A 21,656-nucleotide genomic window follows, 5' to 3' on the forward strand; every position below is an offset into this window, starting at 1 on the left:
GGTTTCAGCTTAGTTGAGATGTCAAGTTGCATAGTGATGCCTAACACGAAAACTTTATAAAAAAAAAAAAATATAAAACCTATAATCATAGAAAAAGAGTAAGTGGAACAGAATCTGAAATAGTAAAATGATTAAATATATTTTTCTTATAAGTTGAAACTTTAAAACTACTGTATTGAAGTTATTTATTATAGGTATTTTTTTTTACATAAAAATAATTTTTTTAAATAAATTATATTTTAATATTTATTGTATGTAAAGATAAAATATATTAACATTTTAATTCACAAATCCTAAATCCTATACCTAAACTCTAAAGATCTGTTTTTCATATAAGAAAATTGACAAAAATATATTATAATAATTTTTTTACTACAAATATTTAAAAGTTATAAAATTAGAAACGAAAATCAATTGAACCTAAAAAAATATATTTAACTTATAAGAAAAATTAAAAATGAACAAAATTTCAATAAAGTCAATTTTATAATAAATAATAAAATAGAAATGTTTTGGCAAAACAGAATACCCGAATGGCTGGATTCCGCAACGGGTTCTCAACCTTGACAGTTATTTGATGACGAATGTGATGCAGTCAACAAGTGATCAGATCACGAAGTATTCAAAACTAACGTTCCTGATTGGAAAGATGAGAGAAGTTCCAGGAGAAACACACGTGGTCCTGACAACACAGTAACAGTCACAAGTGTCACGTGAATGCTCAGAAAAAATGCAACAGCATAACAACAAGAACAACGGATGCAGTGAATCACGAGTATCTCACATCACCCTTAATATCATGCTTTTTTCCACCTAGTCGCAAAACAGTAGTTTCAACTCAAATGGAAGGGCAACCGTGTAATTTCGTACCCACATTGAGCTGTCATCATTACTATTTTATCCCTAACTCTGTCATTCCTAGATCGTAATTATTAAGAAATCTTAGTTGCATTGCATGAAACTGTAATAGTTAGTTGTCAATATTAATATATAATTATAATACAACCTACCTTTTCTTAAACCTCTTTCTTGCAGTTTGGACCAATCTTTTTTTAATGCTTACTATGGTCTGACAACTACAAGTGCCTTCAACTTAAACATTTTTTTTTCTTTTCAAATTTTGACTAAACAACCCATTTCAATTTCTGGATATATAAATTCAAAAGAAAATAGTCTTGATGGGGTTGTAAGCCAAATTTTTCTCTTATTATTATTAAGGTAAATTTTAGTATTTTTAATAATCATATATCATTTAGGAATCAATTTTAAAATAGATAATATCCAAAATATAGTAATGGGTTGTATGTGTTGAGTATGAAGTCATGATCAATTAGGTTGGGCGGATTAGACATCATCTAGTGGATGAACTTAATCATTGTGTCCCTTTTATAATTTCTATTTAAAGAGATCATTGTACTTGCAATTGTAATTAATGTGTAACAAATAAAATGAAAACATAATTAGTTGCCCGTGGACGTAGGTTGCAGATTGACGACCGAACCACATTAAATTCTGTGTTGATTATTTTCTGTAGTTAATTCGTGATTGTATGTGCTGCTTCCACGTGCATTTTTTCTCCTATCAGTTATCTAAATATACTTAAAATTGAAATAAATATTATTATATTATTCATCTTTTTCAATTTAATTTTTAAATCATCAATTTAGCTACACTTTGGTTTATTCATTTGTTAATGAGATATATTAGCCTCTATCTATATATAGTTATCTACATACATGTAATTGCTTTTAATTAATGCTATCTTTTTAAACATAGGACAAGATGATAACTGGTCATGCTTACCAATCAACATCTTAACAATGCTATATTCACCCTATAGCTTAGTTTGTGCATGAAAATGATATCTAACCATGTGTGTTTACATCCTTAGAAAAAAAAAGTGAAAAATTGCCTAGTGATTAAAAAAAGAGAAGAAATATCCTTCGATAAGAATTCATAACAACAATACTGAAAATACCTATGCAACAAAGTAAAGTTTTCGAGAATAATAAAAAGTTTCATGTACTATGTAATCCATGAATTTTAAAAATTACAGTAATAAAGACAGGGCTCATAAATAAGTATATATTTATTGAAACAGATTAATTATTAAATTTAAAAAAAAAATTTGGAAAAAAATGATTATAATTTTTCACATTTAAAAGGATAATTTAATTACATTCAATTTTTCTAATACCTTTTCTATTTTAGAAATTTATTTAATTGTTTTAGTAATACTAAATTAATACCTTTTACACAATATAGTAACATTTTAAAGCATTACCTTATTTCTATAAAATTTTAAAAAAATGCAATTATAGAAAAATATCGTAAAGTATTAATATGTTTTGCTCCAAATATTATTGTATATTTAATAAGTGCAGGTAAATAAATTTTAAATAAAATGGTTTTTTCAAATCAAATGTGATTATTAAAATTAATTTCAAGGTAACACGTTTTATTTTTTAATGTTTCACTACGAAAATAAAGTAATAATAAATAAAATTTTAATCTAACATAGAATTACTTTATCATGTAACCAATACATAGTCAAATTCCCAATATAAATTCAATCATATAAACATATTCTAAACTTCTACTAACTCTCCAAAATTACTTGGTGATATATGTTCCAAAATTATTTATGTTTCATATAATATTAAAAAAAATCTTCAAAAAAATGAGCTCAATGATTAATGAATAATAAGGAAATCTAATACGTTTATTGAAAATAGATTATTTTAATAAAAGTGTATTAAAAGTATAACTTTAATAAATATAGAAGTTTGGTAAAATTATAATTATTAATAATAATAATAATAAATAGAGTGGGGCCAACATGGTTTTGGGTGACGTGGCAACAGTTTGGCGCAAAAAGGGAGGTAACTGGAGGATATAGAGTGCAGGGGGAAGTGAACCAAGACACAAACTTAGAGAGAGAATCAACAATAATAATGTTTCTATTCTTCTACATAACATAACTATCAACCATATAATATAATAATATAATAATCATATAATAATAATAATAATAATAATAATAATAATAATATAATAATTCTCTCTTCATTGTCAATTCCATTTCCATCTTCACTTCACTTCTGTTCTCTGTTCCGTTGGGTGATCAATCATTCACGCACTTTCCATTCTCTTTCTCTCTCTCTTTCTCTCTCTCTCACTTTCCATTTCATTATCTGAGTTTGTTTTTATTATTATTCTTTTTCTTTTTCTTTGGTTTTCAATTCTCTGTTTCCCAAATCCATGATTGCATCTCGCTGCGAGCTCCTAGCGCCGCCGACGATTCCCGATCTCCGGTGACCGGAAAGCGCTTATATCTTCAGCTCGAATCCGCCATGGGAAGCCGCAACAACACCACCCTGGAGACGGTGAACGCGGCCGCCACCGCCATAGTCACCGCCGAATCCAGAGTCCAACCGACCACCGTGCCGGTGAGTGTAACTCTCCTCTTCTCTCTCTCTCTCTCTCTCTCTCTGTGAATGTTCCTGTTGCTTGTAGTATCTACGTGCGCGTGATTCCTCGCTTTTTGTTTTCTTTTCTCTTTTCGATTTTCGAAATTCGATGCCTAGCTGTGTACCGAGAAAACAACGTGCCAAAGAGGGGGGGAGAATGGGGATCTCGTGTTCTGTGTTTGCTGTTTCGTGTTTTGTGTCTCATGTTTCTCTCTTATTTTTATTTTTATTTTATTTTCATGGTGAAGGTCTGGTCTAGTCTTGTTTGACTGGATGGTGGTGGCGTTGAAAGTTCGAAGTTTTGAATCACTTTTTCTTTTTCTCTTTTCGTTTCGTTTTCAACATCTGAAACTGTTTCGTTTCTGCCTTTAAAAGGTGCAAAAAGAAGAGAACTTTGGAGTGTGAATCCTGGGTGTTTCCCTCTTTTTTTTTTTAATTTGTGAATCTTGTGTTGAATACTTAATCTGAGACAGGGATTTGCAAGTGAAGAAACACAGGCAGCCTTGGATTTTCATTTTTCGTTTTTATAAATTGTCGTGTTTTCTGCCTTCCGTGTGTGCTTTGATTGATATATATACCTATCTTTCTGAGTTTTCATTTTATTGTTGATACATAATATTTGTGTTAATATAATTCTTGTGCTTTTTAATTTGTGAATTTGTGTTAAATAATTAATCAGAGGCAAGGATTTCAAGTGAAGAAGTGCAGCCTTGAATTTCCATTTTTCTAAATTTTCTTGCTTCTGTGTGAGCTTTGATTGAATACCTATCTATGAGAGGTTACATTTTATTGTTACTGCAAAATTTCTTGTTAATTTAACTCTCGAGCTTTTTAATCCGCTGTTTGACGTTATGCAATTCAAGTTATAATACTCATTTTGTTCTCCGTTAATTGAGAAACAATCTTTTGGTGGTAAACTTTGAGTTAACATCTTGACAAGATGATTCCATAAACTTTCTTTCCTCGTCAATTATGAACATTTTTGGATTAAATTGAGAGCATTGTGTTCTGCCTTCTGACTTGTTATGTGAATTAAAACTGGTGTTGTATAAACATGGGGGACTGACTTCAGTGATCTACACATGTGGTCTGCTATCCGACAAATTGTTTTGATAAGCACTTCAAGTTTTATTATGGCTAGATGCTTTTGGGTGGTCTCTTGAATGTTTAAAAAACTTATCAATTCAACTGAGAAGTATGAAGAGATCTTGAAATTGGCAGGGCCACGAAGCAAAGTTGTTCTACTAATCACTGACACTGAAATTTACTTATCATTGATCACCATTGACAAATAAGATGAGTTTGAAAATGGATTGTGGTGACAATGATTGTTTTGTGAATGTGATTGGCTGATTTTGGTGGTTTGAAAATGAGCACAGGTTTTTAACAAGGCAGAGTTTCATCAACTTAGCCGTTGTAAATAGTAAAGAAGACAAATCTAAGTTTTCTAGGTCTGTCAAATGTTTGATATATTTGCTAACTACATCATACATATGAAAAATGTGTTACTAATCAAATCAACATGCATTTAAATTCAAATTTGTGCATAAATATTTTTGTCGTGCTGGAAGAATTGCATGAACAGACATTGGTCGACATGTAATGATTTTGAATGGCGACATGGAAAACATGACTTTATTTTTCTAACAGAAGAAGGAAAAAATTCTTGAATGTGATTGCATTGATAGATCAATCATTTCCACAACACAAAAAACATTCGTAGACTAATAATGGCCACCACTATCTTTTCAAACTTATCCTATTCTCAGATGGTGTTCAATAAGTAAATTCCATTGACGCTACTCTTCAAGACTAGTTTTTTTTTGTGCCGTCAATTTCAGTCTTTGATCAAATACTTCCAGGCTTATTAATTAAATGTTTTTAAAACATAAGTATGATGCGGGACTGGCCAAAAGCACCTAACCATAAAACTTGGAGATCTTATTAAAAGCACAATGAAAGGTCTGCAACATGAAAAATAACAGTTTGTGGCATTGTTGTTTTCATGGTTAGATCATTGAAGTCAGTCTCCCATGATTATATAATCACCAGTTTTAGTTCACATTAGAATTAGAACCACATATCAGAACACAATGCTCTCAATTGAAAAAAGTTTCATCATTGGCAAAGAAAGAAAGTTTATGGAATCATCATCATGTCTAGTTAACTCAACTTTCTCCTGAAAGATTATTTCTCAATTAACCATGCACCATATAGAGGACATTATAACTTGAATTGTAGCAAGCCACATTGCAGATTGATGAATCTATGCATTAGTAGCACCCTGTCATCGTTATGCAAATCATATTTATGCATTAGAAGGCAGTGAATAATTTTTGAAGTAATTCGAATGTGTTTGTATATTGATTAGCTAAAATTAGATCCACCATCTGCTAAAATTCTAATGGATATTCCAAATCTGTATAATATCAAAATTTTGGCCAAAGCTCTCTCTGTCCTGCAATATTGAACTATTTGTAACTTAAACTTGTGAATTGGATAATGTGTAACAAAATTGCCAAAATGATAATAGTTATATTATAGATCATATTTGTATTTAGAAATCCAGCATTATTTTGGTATAACCTAAAATTTTTCTTTCTCTGTAAATGCTTTGATATTGTTGGTGACTGTGAGTAATGTTTTGATTCTGTCCAACTTTGAATATATAATTTTTTTCTTTACTAACTGCAGAAAAAACGTTGGGGAGGCTGCTGGAGCCAATATTGGTGTTTTGGATCTTATAAAAGCACTAAAAGCAGCAAACGAATTGGCCATGCTGTCCTTGTTCCTGAACCGGTTGCACCGACAGGTCCAGCTGCTGCTGCTGCAGCACCACCAAATCCTTCAACTGCCATTGTAATGCCATTCATTGCCCCTCCATCTTCTCCTGCATCTTTAATCCAATCTGATCCACCATCTGCTATTCAATCACCGCCTGGATTACTTTCACTCTCTTCTCTTGCAGCCAGTGCTTACTCTTCTGGTGGTCCAGCATCCATGTTCACCATTGGTCCATATGCCTATGAGACCCAATTAGTTTCTCCGCCCGTATTTTCCAACTTCACAACTGAACCATCCACAGCTCCTTTTACTCCCCCACCTGAATCTGTGCATCAAACAACACCTTCATCCCCTGACGTTCCATTTGCTCAATTGTTGGCATCTTCACTGGATAGGGCTCGGAAAAGTAATGGGAATCAGAAGTTTGCATTATACAATTATGATTTTCAGCCTTACCACCAATATCCTGGAAGCCCAGGTGGCCAACTCATATCACCTGGATCAGCATTTTCAACTTCTGGCACTTCTACCCCATTTCCTGATAGACCCCCTACTCTTGAATTCCGCAAAGGGGAAACACCCAAGATCTTGGGTGTTGAACACTTCTCCACCCAAAGATGGAGTTCAAGACTAGGATCTGGATCATTGACACCAGATGGTGCTGGGCAAGGTTCAAGACTTGGCTCAGGATCCGTGACTCCTGATGGTGTTGGGCTCGCTTCGCGATTAGGTTCTGGGTGTGCGACACCTGATGGTCTGGGGCAGGAGTCCAGGTTAGGTTCTGGCTGTTTGACACCTGATGGTGTTGGGCAAATCAATGAAAACAATTTACCTGTGCAAAACCAGATTTCTAAGGAAGCAACTCTTGCTAACTCGGACAATGGACATCCAAGTAATGCAACATTGATTGATCACAGAGTTTCATTTGAATTAACAGGGGAAGATGTTGCTCGGTGTCTTGCAAATAAAACTGGGGTATTGCTTCGAAATATGTCAGGGTCCTCACAAGGTATACTGGCCAAAGACCCTGTTGACAGAGAAAGGGTGCTAAGAGACACCGATGCTAGCTGTAATGTGTGTACAGAGAAAACGGATGACAAGCCTTACAATCCTATAGGAGAAGGAGAGCAATGCTTCCATAAGCAAAATTCTGTAAATTCTTCTAAAGAATTCAATTTTGACAGCAGTAAAGGAGTTGTTTCTGGTACTGGGGGCAGTGGCTCTGAGTGGTGGACTAACAGGAGGGTTGCCGGGAGGGAAGGTAGATCAGCCAACAGTTGGGCTTTCTTCCCAATGTTACAGTCAGAAATGAACTGAGGTTTAGTTTATTACAACATGACTTAACCTGTATGGTATAAAGCAAAAAAGATTTTCCATTTCTCTGCAGAACCTCTAGTATACTGAATGTATATTTGAAGAAATTGTCTTGAATTCTGTTCATCATATGCCTTTAGAGGAGATTGCAGTAAAAGAATGATTGAGCAAGACTCAGATGAAACAACAGTTGTTATATTCCTTTAGGACCCAAGGTAGAATGCAAGGGAAGCATAGTGGTGTAGGTAGGGTACTGATAGTGGGTTATATTTATATAATTATGTGAAACATTGCTTCTTGCATTTCATCGTTTCAAATATACAGATATAGCAAAGTACATGTATTCCGTGTTGTGGATTATTGTATTATTTCCTATGCAATAATGAAAAAAAAAATTATTATATCATCCTTTTTTATAATTCTCACTATTCTTTTAAGGAAAAGGGGGGCAATTGGATATATAGAAAACCTGCATAATTTGATGGGGTCATCTGTTTACGTGCCTCTGCAATTGTTTCAAAGGTGGGGCACTTTTCCAATACATGTGGTGCTCATAGGTGGGTTCCCTATACAACTCTGTTTCTACATGTTTACCTGTATTTGTGCCTTTTAATTAATGCAATGCATACACACCTAGCAAAAACACAACTTGGTACCCATCTGCCACAAACTCAGGCATGGTCCCCTTGCATGAATGTGCAGCTCGAAGGCTGCAATCAACTCCTTCTGGCTCATCATTTGCTGTTTGGTTCACTTTGATTCGTCATTTCAACTTTTCAATCCAAAGAACAAATTTTAAAAATGGGAAATTGTTTAGAAAGTGATTTTAGTATCAGATGGCAGGAGTGTATGTTTGTCATGCGGGGACCCTTATAGGGTGCATTGCACTGTGTTGTGTTGTTTGTCTTAGTTGTCTTGCCAAGTCCACTGATGAGTTCCCCATTGGACAAAATGTTTCGCTTTCGGGTCCAACTCTTCAATCATAGGTGGGTTCTGCAGGGATCAAACTTTTCTTTTGACCTTGTCCAAAAAGGAAAAAGCTTGCAATTCACAAGCATTGGTTAATCTCTAGTAGTAGTTAAAAACTTGCACTATCAAATGCACTATGCTCAACTGAAACACTGTGTTGCCAACCTATTTTTAACCTTGCCTAGGTTATAGTACCATTTGACACCTTTTCAAAATACATACCTTTCCCAATTAGTATCTGTATAAAATAATCTTACATTCGCTTCTATTTACAACTCTAAGTTTATTGACTTTTTTAATAGCTATCTTAAGGTGCAAGTTTAAAATAAATTGAATACTCGCTTTAAATAGTAGTAATGCACTTTATCACTTATATTACCTTTGGTTTGAGTAAAAGAATTTCTTAATTCAATTTTACACTATTTTTTAAGTAATGCTTTTTTGTGCTGCCATTCACTCCTAACAATGCAACATATTATTGTTTACAACTCACAATTATAATTGTGATTTTGACTTTATCTTTGGTGGGCTTTAACAAGATTGTTGATATGGAGTTGCAATTTAATTGATGATTGTTTCTTCCTGCACCTCCATATCTTCTTCTGCCACCTCTATACACAACATAAAAATACATTTTTATCCTTCTTGTGTCACCCCCATAGAGTAGTTTTCGAATTATGTAATCCAGAAACTTATTTTGAAAAAAGACTTCTGAATTATGTAATTCATAAAGTAATCATGCATCTGAAAAAAGGCTTCCGGATTATGTAATCCAGAAGCTAATTATAAATTTGAAAAATGACTTCCAGATTACGTAATCCAAAATATTATAGAGGGTTATTTTTAGAAATTCGAAAATTTATGGAGGTGAGAGAAGAAGGTATGGAGGTGGAAGAAACAGTCTTATTGGTTTGTCATAATCTAATCCATTCTTTCAGACTTTTCCTTTGGAATTACTTCATGCACCTCCCATTTTTGAAATTGCACCCCCACAATTGGGTAAAATGACCAAATTGACCCGTCCACTCCTCCCTCATTGCACCCCACCATCACAATAGCTCACACTGCACTTAAAAGAAAAAAATAATTTCATTCTATAACAAGCTTTTCGAAACATATAAAACGTCTTTCAGAACCTTATTCTAGAAAACTCTATCAAAAATGCATTTTATGAGGCATTATGTACATTTTTTGGAAAATTTATTCTGAAAATTATTTTTAAAATCTATTCATAAATTCTAGAATTTTTTTTTTAAAAAAAATCACTTTAAAAAAGGGGTAAAATAGTTTTTTAGTGAAAGTTATATGTGTAGGTTCAAATTGAGGAGGGTGCAAAAAGAAATTCCCCTTTTATATTATGATTTGTGTTAGACTGTTCAATAATTCAGAGCCGAAGCCATTAAGCCTTTGCTGGTTTTGTTCACATCACAATTCTTTTATAGGCAATATTTTTATGGCAAGTTATTGCTGTACCATATCAATTATAATTTACATCTTATTTATCTTTTAAAATTTCTAAAATTATCTTCTATTCCGGATTTGAAAATTCAGAATTTAAAAAATTTAATTCAAAAGTCAATTTTTTTTAAAAAGGAAATCTGAAATAAAAAAAAAAAAACACATTCCAAAAAAAAAAATCAAAATCCAAAATTTAAAAATATATTTCAGAAAAAAAAATTTAAAATTTAAAAATATGTTTCAGAAATCAAAATCTAGAACACAAAATATGAAAGTGCATTATGGAAAAGAATATCTTAAATTTAAAAATGTATTATGAAAATTTAAATTTAGAAAACAAAATCTGAAAATAGCATTTTACATAATAATTTTCAGAATTTAAAAATATGTTATGGAAATTTAAATCCAAAAATGGATTATGGAAAAAATTTCCAGAAGTATTTTTATCCACATCCTCTTTTATATAAGGTTATTTTCATTATTTTATAGGGATATTTTTGTTATTTTATAAAATATTTTTATCATTTTAATTATAGATTGATATAGTACATGGAGAATTTGTCTATCTTTATACACCCATACTTTTCATCTGGACCTCCTTAAATAATAAAATCTTCATTTACCATTTAGTTTTAAGTCATTTCTATATTGTGTAACCTAAAACTTAAAACACAAAGATTAGATTACACAATTTAAAATAATAATTTGAAAGTTAATTGTGATTTTTGGATTGTATAATACAGTAAATATTACAATTTAGCTTATATAATCTTTGAAATAAAATAAATTTTAAATTATATAATTTATTTTTTTTAAAAAGCGATTCAATTATATTCGTAATATATTTATAAGTTTAAAAATGATTTTTAAAGTGCACAATTATAAAGATAATTTTTAATTATATAATTCAGAAGTTATTTCCTTTTTCATAGAAAATTTTTCTAGATTATAAAATCTTAGCCAGTGTTTGGTTCTGGGGTGGACTCTAGTCGACGACGGATGTTGCAAGGCCACTCCCGTTTGGTTCCATAGGTGCATGCGGGTGAGAGAAGAGATGGTGAGAAAGTAGAGGGGGAAGTGATTCTTGTAAGGAATGAAGAGAAAAAGAAAGAGTGTGGAAGAAAAACCACGTTAGATGTGAGTAATTACGAATGTAACCTTGTCTTTTTCAGGTTTTACCATTTCTTTCAAAGTAGAAATCCAGGCATATTTATTACATGACAACACAGACAGGGTGGTAATGGGTAAAAGGTGGCTGCAAGTGGCAGTTTTGTCATAAACACATACCGTGGTGGTGTAGAAGAAAACCATAGGAGTGCAAAAGGAAATAACCTCTTTTAAATAGGATTGTTAATTGGGCCAGTCCATTTTGAACAAGTAAAATAACAGATCAAGGTTTATGAAATTAGTAAAAAAAAATTAAAAATTATACATTTTTTTCGACCCTGTTGTTTTTAAACATTCTAAAAACTAGTTTTTGAAATATATAAAATAATTTAACGAGAATTAGGGACTATAAGCATCAAAAGTTTGAGAAAATAAAATTCACGTAAGAAAAATGGTAATGAAACACGAGATTTTTAGTTTTTCATCTTTATAAAATTTGAAATCATTGTTATTTATTTGCGTTATTTTTATTTTATTTTAGTCTCAATATTCTTTTATTTATCCCTCCAAAATTTTGAATCACTATGTTTATTCTCTAATATTTATTTTAAGATACATAACTAACATTTAGTTTAAAAGTTTTAAAAACTTTTTATACGTGTCATTACAATGCAAAAATAGAATCAGACATTTAGGTTAGGGGACCAATTTTTCGTAAGAAGATTTATATGTATTTTTATTGCTGATAAAAAAAATATGTATAAAATATTAATATAAACTTCTAAAATATTTTAAATTTCATTAATATGTTTTAAAATATTAATAGAGAGTTATATTTACATCTCTAAATTAAGTATTTTATAGTAAAATCACTTCAACAACTTTACATGCAATAAAATTAAAATATTCATTGACTCACACTAAAAATCATTAAATAAAAATTAAATTTAAAAAATAAAATAATTAAGTTTTATACTACACTATAAGAAAATTATTAATTATAAATCAGTTTTAGAGACAAAAAATTATTAGTTGCTACATTGAAAAAATTAGATATTATTTTAGAGACTAAAAAATTACTAATATCTAAATTAGTTTCTATTATTGATAAATAATGTTTAAATTGGTATCTAATTAGATACCAAAGTTTTAGATATCAACTTTAAAATCTAAATAATTGGTAGCTAAAACTTAGGTATCTAATTAGATACCAATTTAGAAACTATTTATCAATAATAGATACTACTTTAGATACCAATAATTTTTTTAGTCTCTAAAATAATATCTAATTTTGTCAATATAACAACTAATTATTTTTTGTCTCTAAAATTGGTTTCTATTTAATGATTTTCTTGTGGTGCTATTTTAGAGACTAAAAAAATTATTGATATCTAAATTAGCTATTAAGTTTTAGCTACTAATATTTTAAATTTTAAATTAATCTTTAAAAGACTAATAGAGACTAATTTAGAATATAAAGTAGTTAGTAGCGAAAATGTTGGTAGCTAATGCTAGATACTAATTTTATAAATTTTTATTAATAATAGAAATTACTTTAAATATTAATAATTTTTTAATTTATAAAATAATATCTAATTTAATTAATACAATAAATAATTATTTTAATATTTTAAATTAATTTTTATTTAATAATTAGTGGTATTCTTTCAAACTTCTTCATATACCCTAAGAAGCTTGGGTTGCAAAACCCTAGTAGAGTTCCACCATCTTTACCAAGCTTGACTTGTTCCCATTATAGTTCTTTTCTTTTTGTCAATGGCATGCCATTTTCAGCTTAACTATGACAAGGTAGTTCCTACAACCCTAATTTCCAATTGAAGAAATATTGTTGTAACTTCCCACTCCAAGCTTCAATAATCTTAGTTATTCAAGTGGTGGTTCCAATTAATGATATTAAAAGCATTCAATTAATTAATATACCACGAGAGAGAAATAAAATATTTATTTAAAATAATAGAATATAATATTTCATAATAAAAATTAACAGAAAAATGTTTTACAAAAGATAAAGAAAAATGTATCATACTTAAATATTATTATATAATTCTAATATGCAAATAATTATTCTTATTTTTTTCTTTGATCAATTTTCCGCACATATATAAACTTTGTGTAAATTGAAATACTCCTTTGACATTTTGTTCAATATATACATAACTAGTGTTATATAATACTAGGGTCAGTAATGATTTTTAATTTTATAAGAGTAAATTAATTTTGTCAATAAGAACCAAAATCGAAATTTACTTATTGTTACAAGAAATTAAAAAATATCTTATTTAAATAAAAGAATTTTATTTTAAACTACCAATTAATTTTTAATTTTTTTCGGAATTAATATTTTAATTCATTCTATTAAATCAAAACATAATTTTAACACCATTTTACGGGAAGTGGTGTTTAAATGCACGGTTTCACTCTTAAAGAAAATCGAAACGAAAGTTGTATTTATAAACATTTTTTTTAAAAGATAATTTCTTTAAATATGAAGTAAATTAAAAAAGTCATAAAAAATGTGTTTTAAAAACAAGATTTTCTTTTTCCTTAACTAAATAAATGAATTATCAAGTCCAGCTTCATGATTTTTATTTAAGTATTCATTTTAATAATTTATTTTTAAATCCATTCATTTATAAATAGATTTTTTGGGGATGTTGATTAATTAGAGTAGTAGTTAACCAAACAAAGAAATAAATCAAAGAGCAATAATTAAAATTTCATAAAATTAGACAAAGTGTGTGTGATAATTGAATTGACTAGTGAATCAAAGTGTACGCAATTGAAATTTATAGTATCAACGTTTACTCTTAACATCATTTTTTGAAAAATATTTCTCGTCTCCAAAATGGTCAAAGTGTTGACATTTTCATACACATGCAGAACCAACGTGCAACCGAAACTTAATGTTCTTTGGATCAATTTTTCTCTTTAGTTTACGCTAAAAGTTAAAAAACATCAATGACAGTGGAAATTTCAGTCTTAGACATTGCATAATCTACATAATTTTGGGGGGTTCTAAATGTGTATTGATGGACAAAATGTGTATTAGAAAGAAAAGTACTTTTATGTAAAAAACAAAATAGTTATTGTTTAATGCTTGTGTTTTTAATAATTTAAAACATTGAATATTGTGACCAAAAGGCTTAATTAATTTATTTAAGTTTAGATAATACAGTTTAAATTAAATGGAGAGTGAAGATGTCTTTTAAAAATATTATAAATATGTTTAAAATATGATTTGATTTTTAAATTTCATTTCTCTATAAATCTAAATTTTTTCATTTTTCTAAGTTTTTGAATTGACTATTTTTTTTATCGACAAAGAATAAATTAAATAAAGAAGAGCACTTTGGTGTCCCAACTCTAATACATAATACACAAGATGTCTACTTTCCTCCAAAAGCTAAATAAAGCAAAAAAATTCCAAAAGTATAATAGAGAAAACAAATATAGTACACTTCGCGCCTGTACTAACAGAGTAAGCTGTTAAACCTATACAAAACCTCTAGTGCTGCATAATTTATAGCTTCCAATCATGACAACCCCATATCATAAATCCGAAAACAAAACTTAAGTGGCTACATTGAACCTTGTATGCAGTAAAACCCAGGTCACTTTTGGTACAACAATACATCTTCGATATAAGACAACATCATAACAGAAAAACAATAAAAAAAAGAGATGATATTCAGGCCAATCTCTATCTCCATCATGCAGGTTCCCCCCCTTTTCGTTTGTCCCTCTGCATAATGCCCATCACGTTGGGAGTTAAGATCTTCCTCCATTCATTGCGCACCAACATTTACCATTCAGATCAGTATAACCATTCGCCACCTCATAACCGTGGAGTAAGTTTTGCAACAAAAACCTACTTCTCTACATACATTTGTCTTCCATTTCACTTTAGGTTTGCAAAACAGAATCCTTTACAGCCCTGAACTAGGTATGATCATGACCAACAAAGCCATTTAATAATTCAGAAATCATCCTAAAAACATAAATCTCCTTTAAAGAATCGAGGTTACACCGCCCTTCTCTAGCCAAAGCACACATCAACCTTCAAAACAGAAATAAACTCACCCCATTCCAACTCAACCCAACCATTGCAAGCTTCTTTAGCGGACTTGGTTTCTGATGAGGTTTCTACAAAATAAAGAACATTTGTATTTAATTAGATGCAATACATAAATATAAATCAATATAATGAAATTAAATTATTATCGGAGGTTTTGGTATAATTCGAACGAGGTGTCTGGGCCAGGCTATGAATGTCTGAAATGCCTCGACCACAATGGTTACCTCGTCTGTAGGTAGTGGAACACGAGCATCAACTACTCGTACTTTGGGCACCGTTACCTTCACCACATCAAGGGGGAGAGGAACGTTATGTAAGATATTGGTCTTGTACTGAACCAGAGCACTTGGCTCGGTGCTCCAGTGATCGGACATCGGCACCTGTGTGGAGCAGGTCAGCTCGGTGGTTTGGATTGAGTTAATGGGCCACGTAACTGGATCCCAAGAATGCGTGTGTTAAAACCCGTATATATGTAAGGCCTAATCAACGAAAAAGTGCATGTGGTATGTATAGTACATTTGGGTCTAGCACAAGTAAATACTCCCTAAAGACGCCTAGGCCCAAGAGCGCTAGGGTTTTCAGGAGTAAGCTGCATGCATGATACGTAAAAGGCTAGAACACCTACAGTGGCAAATGGTCCCCATGATGCTGGTACATGAGTTGGTACCCCGACGACCATGCTATTAAGATTGTGCACTCCAAGTGGAAGATTCTGTGCGGTTGTTGCACTAAGATTGTGTGACATTGTAACAGAATGTCTTCCCATCAAACCTACTTTCACTAGAGATAAGGTTCTCGTGAGAGAAGGGTTGTTACAATGAAGTAACATATGAGTAGTCTATAAAAGGGACACGAGATCCCTGGTAAAGGTACACCGTTTTCTAAGACTGGAACTACTTTCTTACTTACTCATTATTTCTTAGCCTAGTACTGACTTATCGTCAGAGTGCAATCAACAGGTAGGGTCCTCTCTGTTTCAAACAGAGCCGTGTTCCAGCACCCCAGGGAAAGAGCAAATTCCAACAGAGGTAGACAGAGTCACAACCTGTTCCCAGAGTCAACCAACAACTAGGTCAACCGGCAAGAACAAGTCTCTTGATAGACTTTTCCAATGGTCACCACTTGAGGAAAGATGTCACTGTCTATAAGTAACTCACATTGGCTTATCTAGCCAATGACATCCTCCCTGACGTTATAGGAGTCGCACAACTCCCCTTTCTGCTCTTGGGAGTGTTATTGATTTTATGGAGTCTAAGTTCAAGGGGGGTGAATTGTACTTAGGCTAATTTTCGCAAAGATAAAAATATTCAATCCTAATAAAAAAACAACTGGTTATTTTATGAAAGAACTATTTGATATTTCCTTAACAAAATACTATCATAAGAAAAACAACAAATTGTTTAAAGAAACAACATATTAATTTTCACTTAAGCAAATTCAGAACCAGTTTCAAGATATTCACTTAAAATAAATTTTATCAAATTATTCTTGAACAACAACCGTTCTTGACTGTTAGAATAGATGACTTTAAACTAGAGGGGGGTGAATTGTTTAAAGAGGGTTTTCGCAAACTTTTAAAACAAGAATGAAATTATCTCAAGAAACAATTGATAAGAAATTCAGTTTGCCAAAACAGCAATCAAAAACAGCAGTACCAGAAAAACAATCGGTTGTTTCACAGAAACAATCGGTTGTTTATACCAGCAAACAACAAACAAAACTGAATTTAAAGAGTTAAGGATAGAGAGATTGCACACAGATGTTTATACTGGTTCACTCCAAATCCAGAGCTACATCCAGTCTTCTCAGAAACCCTGAGGAAATCCACTAAGCAATCACACCTTGATCACTTACACCACAACCAAGAAAGTGACCTTGATCACCTCAAGACACACACACTTCTTGGCCAACACACCAACACTGAGATTGCTGATCTTGATCCCCTCAAGAACACACAGCCAATCTCAGCAAACACAGAAACGAAACTTGTTTCACAGAGTACAAGGATTACACTTGTTACAGAAGATAATCTGAAATCAATACAAGCAGAATCCTATTCCACACACTTTGATCAATCACAAACTCTAAGCAATCTCAGCTCTTTGAAAAACTCAAAAACTCTTTTCAAAATCTTGTGAAAGATTGTTACTCAAATCTGTTTTTCTGAATTTATTCAAAGATGTTGTTTGTTATCAAATCTTAACAAACTCTTAAATTGCCTTTAAAGATTGGTCAAAAGATTTACTGACTGGAGCGTAAGCAGTTAAATCATTTAAAGCTCAGTCAAAGGTAAAACAGTTTTTCTGTTATGGTCCCAAAACAAACAATCGGTTGTTTCCTCGAATCAATCGATTGTTTTGGTTTTAACAGTTCAACCATTTGAAAAACAGTTTTCAATCTTTTCTCAAAACATCTAAGTATAAACAATCGGTTGTTTCGACAAAACAATCGGTTGTTTCGACAAAATAATCGGTTGTTTAAACAATCGGTTGTTTTAACTTAGTTTGAAAACATTTTACTTTCAAAAAGATTGAGAATGTCTATGCTTTAGATTTAATCAAAAGGTGGATTACAACACTCAAACTACCCCAGAACTAAACTAAAACAGCGCAGCAACAACAAGCACAACAAAGGCTTCAACATCCTTTAAAGGATTTGGATTCTACAAAGCTTGAACACCACATGGTTCAACATTGACATCAATTTAAGACACTTAAACTTAACAAATTAAAACTCAAAAGAATAAATTAAAATTTTAATTCAAGTCTCAGTCAAGAAAAATTAACAGATTATCTTTTTAGTTAACAAATTAAATTTTTGATAATTGAGCCAACATGTGAATTTTGTTTTGATTAATTTGTAAAACAACATGTTTTATTTTACACCAGTAAAAACAATGTTATGCAGAAAAGAGATTCTGCTGCGAAAGAAAATTCAAAAAACACAAAGATTTATACTGATTCACTCAAAATGAGCTACATCTAGTCCCACCTCACACTAAGATGGATTTCACTAAATAAAAAGTATCGTTTTACACTAAGATAGCTAAGAACAACTCTTGAACACTACAAGAACTGAAACATACCCTATAAATCACTACTACAGTATTGCACCACTTCCAAGAAACACTATCTTAGAAGGAAGTCCACAAAAACTACAAAATAGTAAAGAGAATGGAATGAAAACACCTTTCTGTAGACTTATAAGACTATAAAGGGACCTCCAAATAGCAGCACTTTATTGAATCCTTGACCTCAAACAAGTGATGAAAGTGAAAGCACCAAGAACTCACAGACTCAAAATCTCTCCAAAAACCAATTCACTTAGAATTCTCCCAAGCTTTGAAAACAAGTATGTATGTGTGTAGTAAACAAATGTTCAAATCAGAAACCAAGTCTTCCTTTTATAGATTTAAAACAGAAACAAAATTAAAAACAATTTTGAAATCTGTTAAGAAAATAACAGGTTGAAAAAGGAAATAACTGGTTGATTTTCCAAAAAACACTTAGTCAAATTTAAAACAGATTTTGAGTAGTTGAAACTGAAAATGGAAACAAAAATAACTCAAAACAGTTTTAAAGATAAAATCCATCAAAGAAAATTTAACAGATTATTTCTTCAAATAATCAATTGAAAAACTTTACTTTTCAGGTAAGAGAAATTTAAACCAATTGAAAACAGTTTAACCAATTGAAAAAGCAGTAGTGTTTCAGAAAACAAAATTTTAACCAATTGGAAGCACTTTTAATTGATTGAAAAACCTTTTAGTTATTTACAAACAATTTAACTCTTTTAAAAAGGTTTTGTGCTTGGACCCTTCATCATATGCTTGAGATAGAAGATAAATCAAGACAAACACTAGATTAAGCTACCTAGACTCTCATGAGGCAACAAGTCTTCTTTTCAAGGCTTATGGCTTCATCAAACATCTTTAGTTGAGTAGCTTGAGATATCCAACAGGAGTAACAAGCGACTCAACACAAAGCTGTTGAATGGAAACTCCTGTCGCAACAGACGATTCCTCTCCTCTAACTCTAGCCACACACGCTCAGTCTCCGTTTTCATCTCCTCCATTAATTCTTGTTGTATCTTAGTCACCATTTCTGCTTTGGTCTCTGAGGCGGGAGAGGAGGATGAATGTCGTGGTACATCTTTGAAATATTGTCGAATTCCAACCCCTTTTTTCAGCTCCACGTCCACGACTAATGTGCTCAGTTCGTCCAATAGCTTCAAGCAAGATATCTTGAAGACCTTGAGGTACAAAATTACCTTCGAAACTTTTCTCAACCAAGGAATCCTGCAAGAGACCTAAATCGTATAAGTTTTTAATATAATTAATGCTTTAAAATAAATGCAAAAGAAGATAAAATTAACTTACAATTTTTTACTGAGACTATCCGTGTACCCGATTTTTTAATTCGATCCATCTTCCATTGCATCATCATCCCAGAAACGTTAGAGAACCCGTAAGGTAAAGTTCCAGCACAACATCATGTCGTTCCTCCTAGGCAAGGAACGGGGATTGAAGATGTTCTTGATTATTCAAGATACTTTAGTACAAAACATCAAATGATGGTGTGTCAAAAATAATATATTTATTGTTATTGTTATTGTTATTGTTAGTGTTATAGTTATGGTTAGTGTTCGTGTTCGTGCCAGTGATAGTGTTAGTGCCAGTGTTATTCTTATTTTTCACTGTGAACATTAAGATGCTATTTAATATTAAGGTTTTCATGGTAGTTTTGATGGTACTTATTCAGAAAATGATATTTTTTTGAATGTAACTTTTTTAACATTTAATTTATATTATGCATAAATCAAATTTAGACTCTATTATCTTTATAGGAGAATCAAGAGCATTACTTTATATATATAATTTAAATAATCATAAATAATATTAAAATTATCTAAATACATTAATTTAACTAAAAAAATTTAAATAAATTAATAAATTGAAAAATAATATAATTACATTTAAATTTTATTTATTTATTTATTTGAATTCTATATTATTTTATTATTTTATTTATAATTTAAATTTTAAATTATTTTAGTTAACTAAAATGTCTACAAAATTAATTATCATTTATTTCTTTTTTTAATGTATAAGGATAAATTTGTAATCTTACAATTACACAATTAAAAAAAATTCAAAATATCCTTACAACCATCACATCATTTACATATTTTCATAAACTTTTCTCCAACCTTCACTTTAACATACATTAATCCAAACACCCTCAACTTTCCACTCTCCAATCCAAACAAAATCATTAATATTAAGGGTTAGGAATCCTTTAAAGGTCTCATTTTATTTAATTTATTCATTTTTGAAAAAAAAATAAAAATCCTTTACATTCTTTTTTTTTTCATCTCAATTTTTTTATAATATGACTCCGTCAACTTATTCTATAATATATATATATATATATATATATATATATATATATATATATATATATCAAATGCCATATTACTTGACAATCTTTCGAAGTTAATAAACTGTATATATGTATAACTTTTTTTTCAAAAACAAGTTTCAATAATTAACTTGGAAAATCTTCATCTTACACAAAGATGTAGCATAATGTGTTTGATTTATCAAGAAAATACCCAATCAAATTACATTTTATCCTAGTTGGACGAAAAAATATTTTCACTATATGATTACATATATAAATTTCTTTATCCAAACCTTCATAGAGATAACATTTATCTTTGTTTTCCGGCCACTTGTCTCACTCTTTCTCACTTCTATCTTCAGTGAGCACACCCATCACATTTGTTACACACTATTACAGCAAAAAAAATACTAATTTCAAACCCTCCATGAAAAAATAATAAGAACAGTCACAATGACAATAATGATAAGAATGTCTCAATTTTTTTTCCATAAATTACTCTTATGGTAACTTGAATATTAATTTTATTGTTGTGATGACATCTCTTCTAATTATCTCCATTGTAGTTACAATAAAGAATAAACAAAATCCTCTAAATCTCTTTACTAAACATGCAAATTAAAGTCTTCTCCAATTAAACATAACTTTATCTCTGTAAATAAATAAATAAAAATTATCAGTGAACATGAAAGAATAATGTAAAGTGGAACATTTGAGGATAGAATGAAAATTCATAGTGTTTTACAGCTACCCTATGCCTCAGTTGCACACTACCTTCAAATCAATCAATAGTTAAAAAAGATGCAAGAATTTATTTTCAATGGGATTCTCCTTTTGTCTGCAGGCTTTTACCATTTTTGTGTTGGAAAAAGTTTTGTGTTTGTGTTATTAAGACAAAAGTGTTGTAGAGAAGACGTGCACCATTATTATACTTTCCTTTTGGAAAAAATCCTAATTATGTTTAAGACTTGTAACATTTTAATCCAACATAGTAATAATCCATTTTGAAGTCCATAAAACCTTTCACAAGCCAAACTACATTTAAGTGAATATGTT

General features: G+C 30.7%; 1 protein-coding gene across 1 annotated transcript; it reads left to right on the forward strand.

The window, feature by feature from the left end:
• Positions 1-3,074: 3,074 nt before the first annotated feature.
• LOC137837598 (uncharacterized) lies at positions 3,075-7,974 on the forward strand. Its single transcript, XM_068646627.1, has 2 exons — positions 3,075-3,449; positions 6,165-7,974. The coding sequence occupies exons 1-2, from the start codon at positions 3,354-3,356 to the stop codon at positions 7,569-7,571; spliced, it is 1,503 nt and encodes a 500-aa protein (XP_068502728.1). The 5' UTR covers positions 3,075-3,353; the 3' UTR covers positions 7,572-7,974.
• The last annotated feature ends 13,682 nt before the right edge of the window (positions 7,975-21,656 follow it).

Source organism: Phaseolus vulgaris, chromosome 4 (genome assembly GCF_000499845.2).
Source record: "Phaseolus vulgaris cultivar G19833 chromosome 4, P. vulgaris v2.0, whole genome shotgun sequence".
NCBI lineage: Eukaryota > Viridiplantae > Streptophyta > Magnoliopsida > Fabales > Fabaceae > Phaseolus > Phaseolus vulgaris.